Source organism: Garra rufa, chromosome 16 (assembly GCF_049309525.1).
Source record: "Garra rufa chromosome 16, GarRuf1.0, whole genome shotgun sequence".
NCBI classification, from domain to species: domain Eukaryota; kingdom Metazoa; phylum Chordata; class Actinopteri; order Cypriniformes; family Cyprinidae; genus Garra; species Garra rufa.
In genome coordinates this window covers 6,778,446-6,798,452 of record NC_133376.1, presented here as the reverse complement: position 1 = coordinate 6,798,452, position 20,007 = coordinate 6,778,446, and the positions used below count along the sequence as shown (strand labels likewise).

Here is a 20,007-nt window from a genome sequence, read left to right as displayed (position 1 = left end):
TAAACTAAAGCAAAAGAGAAAGAGGAGTTCTTTGTCCTCCAGTGAAAAACTAAAGTAGGATATTGAATTATGGTTGCTGTCAATACAACTAAAGGTGGAACAGTTATTACTCTTGTACAAAGGGGATGTGTGTATTCTATAACTTTATAAGCAGACATAAGAAGCAAAATGAAACCTCTTTATGATGTCCCTCAAAACCATGGAGTAAATAAATACAGACTAGAGCTCTGCTGGAGGTTTGCCAGATACAATTGCCTAGTACAGGGGTTTTCAAACCTGTCCTGGAGCCTCCCCTGCCCTGCACATTTTGTATGTCTCCCTTATTAGGCACACCCAATTCAGGTCTTGCAGTCTCTACTAATGAGCTGATGATTTGAATCAGGTGTATTAGATGAGAGAGACAAGCAAAATGTGCAGGGCAGAGGAGGCTCCAGGACAGGTTTGAAAACCCCTGGCCTAGTACATTTCACATTTAAAAAAAAGAAGGAAGAAAAAGAAATCAAAAGTAGTTAAAACTAGGCACTTAATGACAATTAAATGAATAATCCATCAGGGATGTAATTGCATTTTATTGAATAATAATTCAAGGTCAGTTAGTACACACTTAGCAGCAATCTCGTTCTTTTTCATTCTTTTAATATATTAAGAGCATTGAGAATTGGCACAAACAATATATTAATGTTGACTATCCTCTCACAGCTCAAATCTGTATATGCAATAATAGCAATTTCCAACACATGACAGAAAATACAAAAGAAAAATATGTTCAAATTGTCACGTCTCACTCAGTGTGGGCTTTGGCGAATAAAAACAAAAACAAAGTTATTGTCATTTTTAGTTATGCAAATAAGAAACAGAACAAAGGGGGAAAAGAAGCGAAAAACAGTATGGAACAAAGAAAGAATGAGAAGTGAGACTGACTTGTCATCTTTGTGTGGGTTGGTGAATATCAACCACACCAGCATTTAATTAAAAGGAAAAAAACTCTCAAATAAAGATTCTTTTTAAAAACGGAATTACTCAAGAGACACAGAAAATGTCAAGTTGCCAAGAATTAAAGATGACGATGTGTCATGACGACTGCATCAGCGCATGTTATTTCTAAACCGAGTGTTTCTACAGAAACATCTCTGCTAATAACTACTGTACTAATTGACTGGCATATGTTAAAATGAACTGTAAAATTATCATCAATCCTTCTCACACGCAACCGTCCCCTTTTCTTCCTCAGACCAAATAGCATGTCTCACATTTATACAAAAAAAGGCAAAGAGAAGTTAATTAAAACACCACACGAATATGCACAAAACAAACAGCACTTTTTACAAAAAACAAAAAAAAAAACGTTTCTGTACATCTTACCCTAGTAAAGTGACAAATAAATGTAAACCTCAAAAAAGAAAAAAACTTAAAAGCCTATCAGAGTAAGGCAGACATTTTGTACAGTCAATATTATTATACAAATGAACACGTTTCAGGTCATATTTCAGCTAATTAACAAATGATTTCAATACATTATAATTCAAAAGAGCACTGTGCTCTTTTCCTATACACTAGCGCCCCCTACCAGCTCTCAGTGGTATTGCATGTTGCAATGCAAACAGTCCTTCAAACTGCAAGTGAAGTTAAGATCCTTCAATTCTGAACAGCTGTGCTGGGAAACACAACTGCCCACATCTGGATTACGGGCTACATGCAGTTTCAAATGAACTTGGATCCAATTTAGAAAAGAAAGATGACTTTTTTTTTAAAAGAACCAGAGAGTTTTAAGCCAGCATATTTTCTAAAAGCACCTTTTAAGATGATTTTCAACAATGAGGGTTGACCATTTCACCACTATGAATCATTTGCCAACTCTCAGCAGATGCTATGCTTTGCGTTGCGCCCTGCCAACTGAGTCTGTTCAGTACTTTAAAAGGATAGGTAACCCAAAAATGAAAATGTAATGTTTATCTGCTTACCCCCAGGGCATCCAAGATGTAGGTGACTGTTTCTTCAGCAGAACACAAACAAAGATTTTTAACTCAAACCATTGCAGTCTGTCAGAATACAATGGCAGTCAATGGGCACCAAATCTTTGAGAGTCAAAAAAACATACACAGACAAAACCAAATTAAACCCTGCGGCTTGTGACAATACATTGAGATGTTAAGACACAAAACGATCAGTCTGTTCCAGAAACTGAACAGTATTTATATATTTATTAACCTCTGATCTACGCAACGTCCGGCAGTTGTGAACCCGCTCAATACAGTTGAACGTTGCGATGGATCAGAGGTAAATAATGATATAAATACGGTTAAATTTCTTGCACATTTCGATCATTTTGTGTCTTAAGACCTCAATGTATCGTCACGAGCCGCAGGGTTTTAATTGGTTTTGTCTGTGTATGTTTTTTTGACTCTCAAAGATTTGGTGCCCATTGACTGCCATTATAGGACTGACAGACTGCAACGGTTTGAGTTAAAAATCTTCCTTTGTGTTCTACTGAAGAAACAAAGTCATCTACATCTTGGATGCTCTGGGGGCAAGCAGATAAATATCGCATTTTAATTTTTGGGTGAACTATCCCTTTAATACAAGCCGATATGAAATATTTGAGTTCGCTAAGCAAGCCACAACAACACAAAGCCTGTCCTTCAAACCAAAAGTCTTCAGAAACCGATTACTCAAGACAGACAAATCTTGTCTTTTAACTAGCCAACATGTGATTCTGTTTTCATCTTGCGCCCTACCAAAACACCAGATGACACCTGCTATCTCATCTAGCGCTTGGATAAATGTCTCATAATGTTCAAAATGTGTAACAGTACGCTACACGAATGTAAAATTAGCACAAGGGACAGCTCATGTGCGCTGAACGCCTCCAGCCCCAGCCAACAAAAGCGCCATTAACGGCAAGAGCGTTTGAGTGCCTGCAGCTTCCAGTAGACATCTGACCTCTTTGATCATGAATATTCACAACAAATCCCGGGCACGGGATGTTTTGTGACCCGGAATGAGAACAGAAGTGCTTTGGGCGACTCCAGAACTCTCTACAGACGCTGTACTATTCATTTAATAGGCTGATTTTTCTGTTCCCGATTCTTGCTCGTCCCATAGTGTGTGTCCTACATGCTAAAAAAAAAAAAGTGGAATTGGCCTCTATTATGGAAAACGTGAAGCTCTGAGAGGGATTCTGTGGTTATCAGAGACAGTTATGCTTAGACGTGTTGATGCATGTTCATGTGCAGGCACTGCTTTCTGATCTCATGCTTCACAGAGATGCCCTCTAATATTAAGGCCTACAGGAATGATAACAGAAAATGAATGTACATCTTAACTTCTTCACCGCATTAAACCTACTAGATAAAAACAGCCTCAGGCGATGCATCTTACATGTGTATCTGCAGTTGTAAGAATGTATTTGTAAAAGCGAAGAGCACTAATGTTAGTATGGGAAAGCAGGTGAATGTGTGTGTTGTCCAGAGATAGATAAACGTAATGTGACTCATGGTGATTCAGCATTGTTGTTGGCCGTGGTGGTGGTGGTGGTGGTGGTTGTTTTCTTCTTTGGCGGTTTCTTCACTGTCTTGGTGGTCTGCTGGGGATGACAGCAGGAAATGGTGGCAAGAGAAAAAAAATAGAGAGAGAAAAAGAAAAGAGTATTAATACCTTTTATGGTTGTAACAAGACCTTCTCAAAGTGAAGGCATGTGCTCATGACAGCACACACTCGAAGGCATGGAAAAATGTGTATACAGAAAATAAACAGGAATATCTCATTCTGGTTTACATTCATGTGGGATGATGTAACAGACTGAAGTGTATTCAGAAAGTTTTCAGACCCTTTCGTTTTGTGTTGCAGCCTTAAGCCTTAAAGGATTAGTTCACTTTTAGACCAAAAATTTACAGATAATGTACTCACCCCCTTGTCATCCAAGATGTTCATGTCTTTCTTTCTTCAGTCGTAAAGAAATTGTGTTTTTTGAGGAAAACATTTCAGGATTGGTGCCCCCAAGTTTGAACTTCCAAAATGCAGTTTAAAAGGGCTCTAAATGATCCCAGCCATGGAAGAAGGGTCTTATTTAGTGAAACGATCGGTTATTTTCAAAACAAATTGACAACTGTTCAACCTCAAATGCTCGGGTCAATAAAGTTAGGCCATGTCGAAAAACTCCCATCTTGTTTTCTTTTCCAACTTCAGAATTGTCCTACATTGCTGCAGATGTACCGACCCAGTGTTTACAAAGTGAACATACAAAGACCAAATTCCCTTTACAAAAAAAGGTAAAACAGCATTGTAGGACGTTGAAGACGAAGACGTGATGGGAGTTTTTCAACATACCCTAACTGTATTGACCCAGATTACACAGACTAAGCATGACTAGACAAGACGAGCATTTGAGGTTAAAAAGTATATAAATTGTCAATCGTTTCGAAAATAACTGATCGTTTTGCTAGATAAGACCCTTCTTCCTCGGCTGGGATCGTTTAGACTCCTTTGAAGCTGCGTTTAAACAGCATTTTGGAAGTACAAACTTGGGGGCACCATACATATCCATTGTATGGAGAGAAATCCTTACGAATCTTTACGACTGAAGAAAGAAAGAACAATGGCAAATGCGACTGGACCTTTATGTTAAATTGCTTTAAATTAGTATTTTTCTATTAGTATCTACACTCCATAATGACAAAATGACAAAGCAAAACCACATTGGCATAAGTTGCCAGAACTTTAACTTTAGTGCTTAGATGAAGCACCTTTGGCAGCGATTATAGTATCAACTCTTGTTGGTAATATGCAAGAGGCTTTGCACATCTCAAGCTCTATTACGTTGAATGGAGACCATCTGTGGACAGCCATTTTCAGGTCTCTCCAGAGATTGGATTACATTGATTGGATGTTTGATTGAATGCCCTGTGACTGGACAAAGTTCTCCTTAAAGGCAGCTTCAAATGGCTCTAAACGCACAGCCGAGGAAAGAAGGGTCTTATCTAGCAAAACGATCGGTTATTTTCAAAAAAACAAAACAAAAAAAAAAACATAAAATTTGATGTAATTAGGGGTCTGAATGCTTTCTGAATGCATTGTGTTTCAGAGAACTCTTAAGAGAGTTGTTGATTCGCTTGCATTAAGACTGGTAAGCACATTACAACTACTAGTGACAAAATAAGTTAAAAAGATAGTTCAACCAAAAATGAAAATTCTGCCATTAATTACTTACCCTCAAGTTGTTCCAAACCTGTAAGACCTTTGTTCATCTTAAGAACACAAGGTATTTTTGATGAAATCCAAAAGCTCTCTGACCTTCCATAGACAGCAAGGGTCCTACCAAGGCACAGAAATGCAGTAAGGACATCGTTAAAGTAGTCCATGTGACATCAACTGTAATTTTACAAAGTCATGAGAATACTTTTTGTGCCCAAAGAACGATACTCTCCATAATGGCGCTAGGGTGCCGTAAAAGAGAAGAATTGTTGAATAAAGTTGTTATTTTTGTTTTCTTTGTGCACAAGAAGTATTCTTGTAGCTTTGTAAAATTACGATTGAACCACTGAGGACTATTTTATCAATGTCCTTACTGTGTTTCCATGCTTTGACCTTGGTAGGACCCTTGCTGTCTATGCAGGGTGAAAGAGCTCTCGGATTTCATAAATCTCTTCATTTGTGTTCCGAAGATGAAAGGTCTTACAGGTTTGGAACGATATGAGAGTGAGTAATCAATGATAGAATTTTAATTTTAACTAACCCTTTAATAAAACAAAACATCAATGCAATATTTTACTCCATCTCATTTCAGCAGTTTATTTTAGAATTCTCCACATTAACTTAAAGGGCTTATAGCGGAATATATAAAATCCCTAGGAAAGCAAGAGATAGAAGGTAAAAGTACAAGCAAATAATAGGGATGGGACGATAAATCATTGCAACGCTGAACATCGATTCTTTCTAAAAACTATTCAGAAACTTTAGAAACAGCCGTGCTCTGCTTGTTTCCAAATCCTTACGCACACTTGAACCTAAAATAACCATTCATACAATTCGAAAAGGTTGAAGCGAACAAGTGCTCTTCAGCACTCTTCTTAGTGAGTGTTTAAAGGGGTCATCGGATGCAAAGCTAACTTTTACATGGTGTTTGAACATTAATGTGTGTTGGCAGTTTGTATACACAACCACCCTACAATGATACAAATCCACCCAGAGGTATTTTTTTAATCTTTAAAAGTAATATCTTCTTTTTAAAAATCAGGTCATTCTAAGCTTCTTGTCGTTGTGACGGCACACCGACAGAGGACGCTCCCACGATAGTTGATTGACATGAGCGCCTTACCTTAGACCCGCCCTGACCGAGCTGAAACAGTCCAACTCCGATCGTCATTGTGTGACTCGGGTGCAGAGGAAGACAAGAACGTCTCAGATTAAGTGATTGAGGTGTTCTGTTGTTGGATGTAATAATGAACATAGCAGTCATTTACTCCCGACATATGAGCCGCTGAAGATGCAGAGAATAACGTTACTTTCGTTTTTGAAAGGGAAAGCGCCGATCTCGATCTACATATGAGTCTATGTTTGTGCGAATTGTTCCTGATGCAGCTTCACCCACAGCAGAAGTGAGTATAAGGGTTTTTATGCATCTTTGCAAATGGCCTTTCTTAATAATGTACTTGTTGGCAAGTTTCACCACTAAATGCGGCTAAAGTAAACATTAAGGCTCATCATCCCAGGCAGAGAGGGGCGGGGCGAGCAAAGCTCATTTGCATTTAAAGGGACCATGCAATAAAATGAGTTGAGTTTTTGCAGAACTGATTTCGACAAGGTAAAAGGGTGTTTTTTTACACTACTATTGAGAATTTTATAAGTATATTATAGACTTTTCATTAAGGCCCTAAAGAATCATATGAACTCGTGGAAAATGGGAATCCAATGACCCCTTTAAGTGTGCGAATAAAAACTAGATTAGAGCGCCATCTGCTGTTAAAATCAAAACTCAGAATCGATTCCAAAGAGAAACGCGATGCATTCTGAAGATCTTAGAATCGACCAAAGAAAATCGATTTATCGTCCCATCCCTAGCAAATAATGGATGATGTTCTAGTTAAAAACATTTTTGCTTTCTTGAATACTGCATCTTCCAGACAAATCCTAAACAATCCCAAGTGTCACAAACAAAACCAAGTGCTTTAAATAATACAGTCTATTTTCTCATACTTCCCCATTAAAATCTGAATATATCATTCTTGCATAATTAGTGTGTCCATGAGTCCAATAAAAAAAGAAGGTGGGGGAAATAAACAGCAAATGAACTGTGTACCTCTGTCTTGGCAGCAGCTGGTTTCTTGACTGCTCTGGTGCTTACGGTGCGTTTGGGGGCCTTATCTGCGGCATCTTCATCTGAATGCTCCGTCCTGCTATCTGACTGGTCATCAGAGCGAGAGCTGTGCTGCGTTTCAGTGTCAGCCGGTATGGGTGTGGCACGAACTGAAGAAAATAAAGATGGACACAGTTTAGACATCATATTACTTTCTACTCTGCAGCATGTGCTTTACTGGATTCATTTAGTTTAAGTTAAATTACTTGGATAGCCAAATTTTGAGTAGGTCTCTCAAGCTACATTCTCACCACAGATGAATGTCAGATTTTTTTCTTTGTTATTATTTATTCTGACAGTTTCAATTTAGATCTGGGGCCACCATCCTAAGTAGCACGGGTATATTTATAGCAATAGGCAAAAATACATTGTATGCGTCAAAATAATTCATTTTTCTTTTATGCCAAAAATCATTAGGGTACTCAGTAAAGATCCTGTTCCATGAAGATATTTTGTAAATTTCCTACCGTAAATATATTAACTTAATTTTTGATTAGTAATATGCATTGCTAAGATCTTCATTTGGACAACTTTAAAGGCACCTTCAGATCCTAATAGTTTTATTTCGGGCCATACATCAATGGAAAGCTTATTTATTCAGCTTAAAAAAAAATTGACCCTTATGACTGGTTTTGTGGTTTAGGGTCTAGGGGTGGGCGATATGGTAAAAATATCATATCACGATTTTTTCAAGAAATATCACGATTCACGATTTTATCACGATTCTTTGTCATGTTGGTTTTACTTTTTTACAAGTTGTCTGAGTAGTACAGCCAAATTAATTTTTCTATTTTAAAACCAAAACCTTACAAGGTAACAAAATATAAAATAAAAAGAATGGCAGATATTTAAGCCAAAGTGGGCGAAGACAAAAAATCTTTGTCATTATTTTCTTTGTTTTTAAAAAATAAGAACAAAGATAAGCTACATGTTACAAATACACATACTATACAAATAAAACAAACAGTGCTTTAATTTTCAGGTACAGTCCATGTATTTATCAGTAGCATTCAAGAAATTTAATTAACAAATATAAAAATAAAACACTATATACATTATATACATAAATTATACATAGAAGCAACATTTAAAGCAACTGTATTGAAGTTCTTCAGTCAAGAGCAGTGAGTGATTTTCCTTTGTGTTTTGTTTTATTAGTGTATCATCACCCAAAAATGACAATTCTGTCATCATTTACTCACTCTCGCATTTTTTAAGCATAAAACATGCTGAACATAAAACTTATTTTGAATAATGTGGGTAACCAAACAGTTGCTGGGTCCCCAGTTACTTCCATATATTTTATTTATTTATTTTAAGTCAGTGGGGACCAGCTACTGTTACCCACATTCTTCAAAATATCTTCTTTTGTGTTAAGCACAAGAAAAAAAAAAAATTAATAGAGATTTAGGACATGTGAGTGACAACATTTTTGGGTGTACTGTCCCTTTAATGACGATCGACAGCATGTTTAGCTCTGTCGCAGAGCTGCACGCATCTATACAGACGCGCATCCGTTTTTCTCTTAACTGTTTACTTTCACTTTAGACAACCGACTGTGTTTATATGTAATCCTTGCGTGTTTTTGACAGTATAAGCAAATTAAACGCCAAAGATAGCTCAGTTTAGTAATCAGGTGCTGTTTGACAGGCTTTTAGCGCACGTGCTTCAGGTTTACGCGCTCATGAAGCGCATGCCAGAACAGCGCGCGGACCAAATGGCGTTATTTTACCGGCAAGACTTTGAAGCACATTCAAATAATGTACTTTTGTGATCGCGAATATGAATAAGTGCAGTGTCCCGTGAGTGAATGTACAGTATATTAAGACGGAGGCACACTGTAGCACGATACTACGATATTTATTCAAAAGCAGATCGTGGAGACATTTTAATCGTCCACGATCAAAAATCGTCATATCGCACACCCCTATTAGGGTCACATATGTGAAAATAAATTGGACATACATTTTTACTGGAAAACAAAACAATTGTGTCAGATAAAGAACAAAATGTGATAGTCCTGTTGCTGTCTATGCAGGATCAGAAAGTTCTTGGATTTCATCAAAAATATCTTAATTTGTCTTCCAAAGATGAGCGAAGATCTTACCGATTTGGAACGACATGAAGCTGAGTAATTAATGACAGAATTTTGATTTTTAGGTGAACTGTTCCTTTAAGAGCTCATGTGAATAAAATAAAACGAATCCACCAAATCAAATACAAGCATAAAATTTGTCTTCCAGTGTGATCACTTGCTCTCTGGCACTGTGGTGTGAACGGACTCTCCCTGACATTTAAAGCTTGCCAAACCTCATTCAAAGCCTTGGAAACAAAGACTTCTTTAGAAGAGCCTTTTGCTTGTCCATTCACAATGTATCTCTGACGCTCTGTAATTCAATGAAGGAGCTCTGAGGGCTAATAAAATCACATCTCATTATTGAAATGATCACCTCTGAGGAACTCTTAATGATTCTACCACAGACTTTCTTTATGTTTGCTGTAAAGCCTCACACGGGGTCAAGACCTTCAGCGACTTGCAAGTCTCATGACGTCACGGTACTTAAAGAGGCCAAACTCTGCATAGTCCACAACTGCTTGAAAGAGCACTGAAACTCATCCAACAAATGAAAAGCATTGTGCAATTGCGTATGAACAAACCCCAGCAGATTGACCCCTCCTCTCTCTCAGCCAGTAGGCAGCTGAATCACATGCTGGTCACAGCATCAGCATTATAAACAGGCCGAGACAATGGCTGCCTGCAGAGCGGCTTTCAATGAGTCAGCAAACACATACACACCTCACTGACCTGCATGTGTGTGTGTGTTTGAACAGGACAGACTGTAATAAATATGAGCTCATATTAACTAGAGTTATCTGTCACTACAGTAACAGGTATCAAAGGAATAGTTCACCCAAAAATGAAAATTTGATGTTTATCTGCTTACCCCCAGGGCATCTAAGATGTAGGTGACTTTGTTTCTTCAGTAGAACACATACAAAGATTTTTACCTCAAACCGTTGCAGTCTGTTAGTCATATAATGGCAGTCAATGGGACCCACGGCTTTGAGAGTCAAAAAATAATAATAATAATAATAATACACAGACAAAACCAAATTAAACCCTGCGGCTCGTGACGATACATTGAGGTCTTAAGACACAAAACAATTGGTCTGTGCAAGAAACTGAACAGTATTTATATCATTTTTTACCTCTGATCCACCGATTGTTTCTTGTGTTAAGACCTCAATGTATCGTCACAAGCCGCAGGGTTTAATTTGGTTTTGTCTGTGTATGTTTTTTTGACTCTCAAACCCATTGACTGCCATTACATAACTGACAGACTGCAACGGTTTGAGTTAAAAATATTTGTTTATGATCTATTGAAGAAACAAAGTCCCCTACATCTTGGATGTCCTGGGGGTAAGCAGATAAACATCAATTTTTCAGCTGTTTTTAGCTGAACTATCCCCTTAAGAAGCAGATTTACTTCTGTTACTTAACTTTGGTTATTTTTCAATCCTCACTTGTCTGCAACTGTATTTACAGGATTAGATTTAGGGAGTCACACCTGTTCGTAAACACTGACTGTTTGAACGTGGCCTATAAAGTTAGATTGTGCGTGCAGGTTTTGTTAGGACGGTAGTCGTATGTTACCTGTGCGCGTGACTGTTTTAGCCCGAGGTAGAGTGGCTGCGGTGTGTGTGTCGTCTGCTCCGTCCAGCTGCAGCTCATCTTCGTTCTGAATCAGAGTCAGGTCCTGCATGCTGAAACTGCGCAGCTTCTCTGATAACACACCCTGACCCTGCAGTTTAATAACACAAAAGACTCAAATATTACAAATGCATAATCTTATTCAAGGCACATAACAATCATAGCATACTAGTACATTTGACAATGAAGTTCTTTGGACAGTTTCAATAAAAGACAAATGTGTACTGAAAAGTGAACCCAGCCCTACACTATGCATAATAAATGGACATATTTTTCTTTCGCTTTACACAATATATACACTACCAGTCAAAAGTTTTTGCACAGTATGTTTTTTAAAAGAAGTCTCTTCTGCTCACCGAGCCTGCATTTACTTGATCAAAAGTCCAGCAAAACAATACAACTTTAAAATGTTTTACTATGTAAAATATGTTTTCTATTTGAATATACAGTCATGGACAAAATTGTTGGCACCCTTGGTAAATATGGGCAAAGAAGGCTGTAAAAATAAATCTGCATTGTTTCTCCTGTTGATCTTTAGTCAAAAAAATCTGCAAAATTCAAACATTTCATTAAAGATAAAAAAAATTTAAGTGGGGGGAATATAATATTATGAAATAAATGGTTTTCTCTAATACACCCTGGCCATAATTATTGGCACCCTTGTATTCAAAACTTTCTGCAACTTCCATTTGCATGAAAAACAGCTCTGATTTTTTCCCCTTCATGCCTGATGAGGTTTGAGAATATATGGCAAGTGATTTTAGACTATTCCTCCATACAGAATTTCTCCAGATCCTTCAAATGTTGGTGCTCACTCTTCTTCAGTTTATCCCACTCATTTTCCATAGGATTCAGGTCAGAGAATTGGGATGGTTATGGCAGAATCTTGATTTTGTGTTCAGTGACCAGTTTTTGTGTTGATTTTGATGTTTGTTTTGAATCAATGTGAAGATGGAAGATCTAACCATGACCCATTATAATATTTCTAACTGAGCAAGTCAGTTTTACCTCTTTTATCTGTTGGTATTTGATATAAAACATGATGGCATGTATCTGAACAAGATGTCTAGGACCTTTGGTGTAAAATTAGGTCCAAAAAAAGAACATCTGGTGATATATTTAAATGTGGACATGGGGCACTTTTTTATCCCTGTGTGCACAAAACCTTCAATGTGTTCTAGCTCCAAAAAAATTATTCTCATTTCATATGGCAATAAAAGCCAGTCCTGGCTGAAGTTCCAGTATGGTAAATTAATGTGGTGGAGTTTGTTTTTGCATGAGAGCAGATGATTTGTTTCTTGAACAGTGTCTGAAATGACTTGTTGTGATGGAGGTGCAGTTTTCCTTTATTTTTTATATTTTTTTTCTGACACTAAAATTCAACTGATTTCTGCAATTTTCCATCTGTGATCTTTGAAGAGTATTTGGCCACTTAAATTGTTCTCTATGCTGCACATTAAGACAATATTGACACACATCATGTTTCAAGCAGATTTTTAACATCTCCAGTCCATTAAAACTTCTTAATTATTTCCCTGATGTTGGAAATGAGAATATTTAATGTTTTAAGTATTTTCTTAAAGCCACTTTGTATTGTGTAAAGATCAACAATCTTTTGCTGTACATCAGAAGTATATTCTTTGGTTTTACCCATTGTGATGAATGATTAGGTTGGTTTGGGCTTTGTGTTACTAATATTTATTCATCTGCGCACCAAGACGTCATGACTGGACAACATCATGTTTCCAGTCACCTTGGTGTGCTAAGAAATTGGAAATTTCAATGGAAATATATTTAGGAGATAATTTACTTATAAGAATTTCTAAGGGTGCCAATAATTGTGGCCAGGGTGTATTTGAGAAAAACATTTTTTCATAAAGTTATATTCCACCTCACTTTAAATTGTTTAAGTTTAATGAAATGTTTGAATTTTGCTGAATTTTTGACTAAAAGAGCTAAAGGAGAAACAATGGAGATTTATTTTTACAGCCTTCTTTGCCCATATTTACCAAGGGTGCCAACAATTTTGTCCATGACTGTATTTTAAAATGTAATTTACTCCTGTGATTTCAGTGTTTTTTAGCATCATTACTCCAGACACATGATCCTTCTGAAATTATTTTATTAATATGATTTGCTGATCAAAAAACATTTTTATTATGTTGAAAACAGCCGAGTAGAATTTCAGGTTTCTCTGATGAATAAATGCTGTTCTTCTGAACTTTCTATCTGAAATAGAAATCTTTTGTAACATTATAAAATGTCTTTATCATCCCTTTTGATCAATTTAAAGCATCTTTGCTAAATAAAATTAGAATATTAATTTCTATCATTTCTTTCCAAGCTTTTGAATGATAGTGTATAATGTTACATTAGCTTTTTATTTTAGATAAATGCTGTTCTTTGGATTTTTCTATTCATCAAAGAATCTTGAAAAAAATTAAACCGTTTTAAATATTGATAATAATAATAATAATAATAATAATAATAATAATTAAAACAAAATGTTTCTTGAGCAGCAAATCAGCATATTACAACGATTTCTGAAGGATCTTGTGACACTGAAGACTGAAGTAATGACACTGAAAATGTATCTTTGAACAGAGGAATAAATTACGTTTTAAAATATATTCAACCACAAAACAGTTATTTTAAATAGTAAAAATATTTCAAAATTTCACTGTTTTTCCTTTACTTTAGATCACAAACAAGAAGAGACTTTAAAAAAAATCTTTTGACTGGTAGTGTATATATATATATAAAAAAATCTGCTTTCACTTTAGAACTATTAATTATTAATAATTAATTAATAATTAAAAACACATTAAGTTGAACAAAAATGTCTTTCTATTTGTCAAAATAATCCTGAAAATGTATTATGGTTTCCACAAAAATATTAAACTGTTTTTAAAACTGATAATAATCAGAAATGTTTCTTGAGAATCAAATCACCATATTAGAATGATTTCTGAAGGATCATGTGACATTGAAGACTGGAGTAATGATGCTAAAAAATTCAGCTTTAATCACAGGAATAAATTACATTTTAAAAAAATATATTCAGTTATTTTAAATTGTAATATTTTTCACAATTTTACTGTTTTGACTGAATTTAAGAGTGAATTATTTATTATTAAAAAAAAAAAAATTAAAGGAAAAAAAATCCTCACACTGGCCCAGGACCATCTGTCCCCATTAAGCCCTGACCCAAAAACACATACATCATCTAACACTCAGTGATTTCACCTTTGTGGCGGCTGTGACTGCTGCAGTGGCTGCAATGTTGAGTCCTCTCTTTCCAAACCGCATCATGGTCTCATAACTGCGGTCTTTAGCCTGGGTTATGTACTCATCAATTTCCTGTAACACACACATATGTCATGCAACACAAATCCATTACTCTGCCTTAACTCTCTAATTGGCGGAGTGTTCAAGAAACCTGTTCGAAAACAATTTTTGCAAACCGGTTTAGAAATGCTAGCATTTCAAAAGTTAAGACTATTTTTTAACAGTGGATTGATTATATTCAATGAGGACAGTTGTATTTGTACCTTTTCTTTATTAGAGAGCGTGGGGTGCACAAACTTGCGGTACAGCACGCTGGAGCCCTTAGTGTACGGGGACAACAGCCAGATAACAAAGGCAATCTTCAGCTCAAAATAAAATGGAAACCTGGAAAATTGGAGATCAACATTTAACAAATAAACCAATCAAAGATATATTAAATTAATAACCATTAACAAAAATAACGAGGATGAAGAAGACTGCAACATCACTTTTAAAAGAAAAAAAAGCTTATTTTAAATTAAAAAAGTAGAAATATGTCTTCAGAATGATGCTCAAATGTGTGAAAAGTCAAATGTACAGTATATAGCGTGATAAATATATGTGAAATAGTCAAAACCCGCCATTAACATTTGACTGACCAAGAGAGAAGCATATCTGTGATCGTCTCTGCTGTTGTAAATATTGCAAACACTATCCAGTACATCATCCATTTCACCTGAGGATAGAAACACATACAGATGTTAGATTCAAGCACGTGTGTACATGACATCATGGCATCAGCTCACATGTTCTTGCTGAATATAGCCTTGTGTCTTATGCATCACTGCCTTATGAAAAAAAAGCATCACTGCACTACACTGCCAGTTGTGTCTTCATCCGTGCTGCCAATAAGATTAATATCCAATTTGGTAATTAGGATATGACATCACTATGGTCATCTAAAACTACTTGTGCATTTATAAATTCAGCTCCACAAGACAACAGAGGAATAAAAGGTTATTAAATGTCTGAAGTGTTTTTTACTAAGCATTTCTAAATGAATGGAAGGCGGTGCTGTTTGTAATACAGATGAGAGAGATGCTAAAAATGGTGTCTGAGGGAGCAAACCACTGCCGTAGTGGTTTCCATAGCAGCCAGTCACCTGAGACTCCAAGATAAAGATTGTTTCTAAAAATAAAAAAAAATACGGGAAATAATATAGAAAAAAATATATTATATTATATTATAATATAATATAAATGTTTATTTTATTTGATCCCCTGCCATTTTGTACATTTGCCCACCAACAGAAAAATTATCAGTCTATAATTTTAATGGACGGTTTATTTGAACAGTGAGAGAGAACAACAACAACAACAAAAAAATCCAGAAACACGCATTTCAAAAAAATTATAAATCAATTTGCATTTTAATGAGTGAAATAAGTATTTGATCCCCTATCAATCAGCTAGATTTCTGGCTCTCTCAGGTGTCTTTTTGATACAGGTCACAAACTGAGATTAGAACCACTCTCTTAAAGGAAGTGCTCTTAATCTCAATGTGTTAACTGTATAAAAAAAGACACCTGTCCACAGAAGCAATCAATCAGATTCCAAACTCTCCACCATGGCCAAGACCAAAGAGCTGCCCAAGGATGTCAAGGACGAGATTGTAGACCTACACAAGGCTGGAATGGGCTACAAGATCATCGCCAAGCAGCTTGGTCAACAGTTGGTGTGATTATTCGCAAATGGAAGAAACAAAATATCTGTCAATCTCCCTCGGCCTGGGGCTCCATGCAAGATCTCACCTTGTGGAGTTGCTCAAGAAAACATGTACAGGCGCATCTGAAGTTTGCCAATGAACATCTGAATGATTCAGAGGACAACTGAAAGTGTTGTGGTCAGATGAGACCAAAATCGAGCTCTTTGGCATCAACTCAACTCGCCGTGTTTGGAGGAGGAGGAATGCTGCCTATGACCCCAAGAACACCATCCCCAGCGTCAAACATGGAGGTGTGGAAACATTATGCTTTGGGGGTCTTTTTCTGCTAAGGGGACAGGACAACTGCACCGCATCAATGGGACGATGGACGGGGTGAAAACCTTGGGTGAGAACCTACTTCCCTCAGCCAGGGCATTGAAAATGGGTCGTGGATGGGTATTCCAGCATGATAATGAGCCAAAACACATGGCCAAGGCAACAAAGGAGTGGCTCAAAAAGAAGCACATTAAAGTCCAGACCTTAATCCCACAGAAAATCTGTGGAGGGAGCTGAAGGTTTGAGTGGTCAAACGTCAGCCTATGAATTGGAGAGGATCTGCAAAGAGGAGTGGGACAAAATCCCTCCGGAGATGTGTGCAAACCTGGTGGCCAACTACAAGAAACGTCTGATCTCTGTGATTGCCAACAAGGGTTTTGCCACCAAGTACTAAGTCATTTTTTGCAAAGGGGTCAAATACTTAATTCACTCATTAAAATGCAAATCAATTTATAACTTTTTTGAAATGCATTTTTCTGGATTTTTTTTTTGTTGTTATTCGGTCTCTAACTGTTCAAATAAACCTACCATTAAAATTATAGACTGATCATTTCGTTGTCAGTGGGCAAACGTACAAAATCAGCAGGGGACCAAATCATTTTTTTTATTATTTATTTATTTTATTAATGAGATTTTAGCATTGTTTTGTACCTTAATTATGAAGAGCAAGTGCCCTGTATTAATAAATAATTTTTGATGCCCCATATATAATAAATCCTGCTCACTACAACTTTACAAAAGAGTCAAATATCAGTCTAATTGAATCTACACCGAAACACTCACATATTCCTTGACGTTTTTCGTCTTCACGGCCTTATAAGAGGAATAGGCTGGGTAGAGGGTCCCGAAGGCCAGGCTGCAGAGAGAAAAAAACTCTTATTACACACAACAAGCTCATCTTACCATTACCACCTTACTTCAGCATCTACAATTTCACTTTCACCACTACCTCAAGGTAAAGCAAACAATTACAACACTTAAAAGCCTGCCTATTTACAGTAAGTGTTAATGATAGGATAGATATCTCCGGTTCATTCTAATCCAGTTTATGATTCACACATCTAATATACTGGTGGTGTCTGATCAAAATAGCCAGACCTGTACTTCAGAGAAAAGCAAACCCATAAAACGTATCCCAGCCCTACACAATCATGCCTGATGACGTTACTGAAAGCAAACACTCTGAATCTGAGAGTCATTACAAGTGAATCATTTATGAAAAGGAGTCAAAGCGCACCGAGACGGATGTGCACACAAAGAAACCAGATTAGACGCAGATGCCCTGCATGTGCAGCATGCACTCAGACACGTGCTCTCGTTCACTCGTGCTCCCACACACACAAACATGCCGTTTTGTGCTGATGTGACAAAAGCTGAATGTTCTGCAATGGCAGATCCAGTGGATGTCAGAATACGGGACATGACCACACCTACCCACTGCATGCGCTGCAGACAGCTTGCATGAGTGCGTCCTGATCACACAAGTTTTTGCATGCACTGCTCATTTTTGAGATTTTAGGTCATTTGGCATTCCAAATAGTATTGCTTGAGACTAGTGGAGGAAATAAAACATCCAAAATGTATTTCACTTTATCTATTTGCACAGATTTCAATTGCATTACATGTTTAAAGGCCAGTTTCTCAAAATGAGGTTTTTTTTCATAAACTGAGCTAGAAATCTCCACTTCAACATTATATTAAATGCACACATTTATATAGACTGTGCACCGTGTTTAATGCATAATGAAGCACGAGGACAGCGAGGCAAACTGGCGCGTGGCAGACCACATGCCCTCCGTCCCATTTGTTAGCCTGCCTCCCATAATGCATCTGCTCACCACAGTTAAAGCCACAGCAAAGAGCATTCCATGAGATTCAGCAAAACCTCAATAATGATACCTGATGCTTGTTTCTAAGGCCTAGATCCAAAATCATAATGACGAATTCAACCTCTCCCATTTGTGCTCTGCTCATGCATTCTTTGAAATGCACATGCATTTTGGAGCAAGGCCTGAGTGTTTGAGCTAATCAATGAATCAGGAAGTTAGTAATCCGAGTCGGGGAATCAATGCGAATCGAAGTCACCTAACTGTAAATCCCACTAGGAGCCCATCTGAGACCCAAACATAAATGTGTGAGTCATATCTACCATATTGGCCTCCTTTACATTATGTAACATTACCAGTAGGGACAAATCAAATAGGCAGGTAAGGTTAGGCCTTCTCACAGAAAACTCTCATTAAATCTCAGTAGTCTCTGATCACATTTTGTGATTTAAAAATCATTTTTAAGTACGATGACATCAGCATAGGAAGAGGATATGATGGGTGTAATAGGCTATATACACACACACACTCAACAGCTGGCATGCCTATATGTTTTCAAACAACTATTCTATATTTCTTATCCTCTGTTGAGATGTTTGACAGGCCTACATTAAGTCACAATATCATGCACAGGGCATTTTGCTCTAGGTGAAAATCATGCACACAACAAGCAACACAGACGGTGAACCCTCGTCTGGATGAAGTCATCGCTTTGTATGATTACTTTAACCCTTTATGGAGTAGCCGAATGAATTTAAATCCCTTTAAATGTTTATATCAAATGATTTTAATTAAAAATAAGCAATATGTTCTATTTCCGTTGAAAAGCGTCATGTATCCGCAGCAACACACAGCACAAACACACACACACACACACGCGCCCGCCGCCGCATAGACACTCACACCACCATCCGCGAAATGATCCACGACACCATCTTGATCTCTGCGAGGACTTTTCCTTATTTTAGTCGACTATTCAACATCTCCATTCCGACCGGGATGCTGAATATCAGGAGGAATCCCAGCGGATCTTGTGTGTCTGAGTCTCAGTGAAGCAGTGAGGATGACGGGGAGCCGCTGCATATGCGCTCAGTCAGCCCGCGTCTCTTAAAGGGACAGTGACATCTTTACACCTGCTCCGGGTATTAAAAAAAACATTAATTTCTGCTTCATTGCTGCCCTGACAAATATTTGACATGGCGTCCATAACAGTACTGTTGCACATATATATTGTTACTTCTGTGAAGTTTGCACCAAATGTATCTTTTCGAAGGTTTGTGACATACGATTTCAAAATTTTGTAAGTATTTATCTTAGGGCCCTTTTATATTGCACTACAATATGTTTGACCTGCTGACCTTTAAAGCTGTATTTGTGTGAACTTTTGGGTTTATGTGCAACTAATGCGCAATGCTTTATAGAGCTGAAACTACAGTTAGTAACTCTTAAAAGTTAACAAAACTACATTTTAGCAGTCTAGTAGACACACTTCCCAATGTTACCCCTGGTGAAAAAAAAACAGCTAAAACCAGCCTAGGCTGGTTGACTGGTTTTAGCTGGTCATAGCTGGTCAGTAGGCTGCTTTTAGAGGGGTTTTGTCCACTTTTCCAGCCTGGCCAGGCTGGGAGACCAGCTAAAATCAGCTCCAGCTTAAACCAGCTAAGACCAGCCAACCAGCAAAGGCTGGTCTTTTTTCAGCAGGGTAGCTCAAAAGGTATACAGGTAGCTCAAAAGGCTACACAGTTGTGTTTTTGTACACAGATACATAATACTTTTTTGATGTGCAAGCAGATGTTGAATGGGTGTTATTG

General features: G+C 37.2%; 1 protein-coding gene across 2 annotated transcripts; it reads right to left on the bottom strand.

Annotated features, from left to right (window-relative positions):
• Positions 1-549: 549 nt before the first annotated feature.
• Positions 550-19,271, bottom strand: reep2 (receptor accessory protein 2). 2 transcript variants are annotated; one of them, XM_073820383.1, is made up of 8 exons: positions 19,100-19,271; positions 17,154-17,226; positions 14,990-15,066; positions 14,615-14,735; positions 14,310-14,423; positions 11,007-11,154; positions 7,295-7,461; positions 550-3,583 (listed from the first exon to the last, which is right to left on the bottom strand). In XM_073820383.1, the coding sequence occupies exons 1-8, from the start codon at positions 19,129-19,131 to the stop codon at positions 3,491-3,493; spliced, it is 825 nt and encodes a 274-aa protein (XP_073676484.1). In that variant the 5' UTR covers positions 19,132-19,271; the 3' UTR covers positions 550-3,490. The 2 variants fall into 2 exon arrangements, with proteins under 2 accessions (XP_073676484.1, XP_073676485.1); XM_073820384.1 differs by having other exon boundaries at positions 550-3,580.
• Between the last annotated feature and the right edge of the window lie 736 nt (positions 19,272-20,007).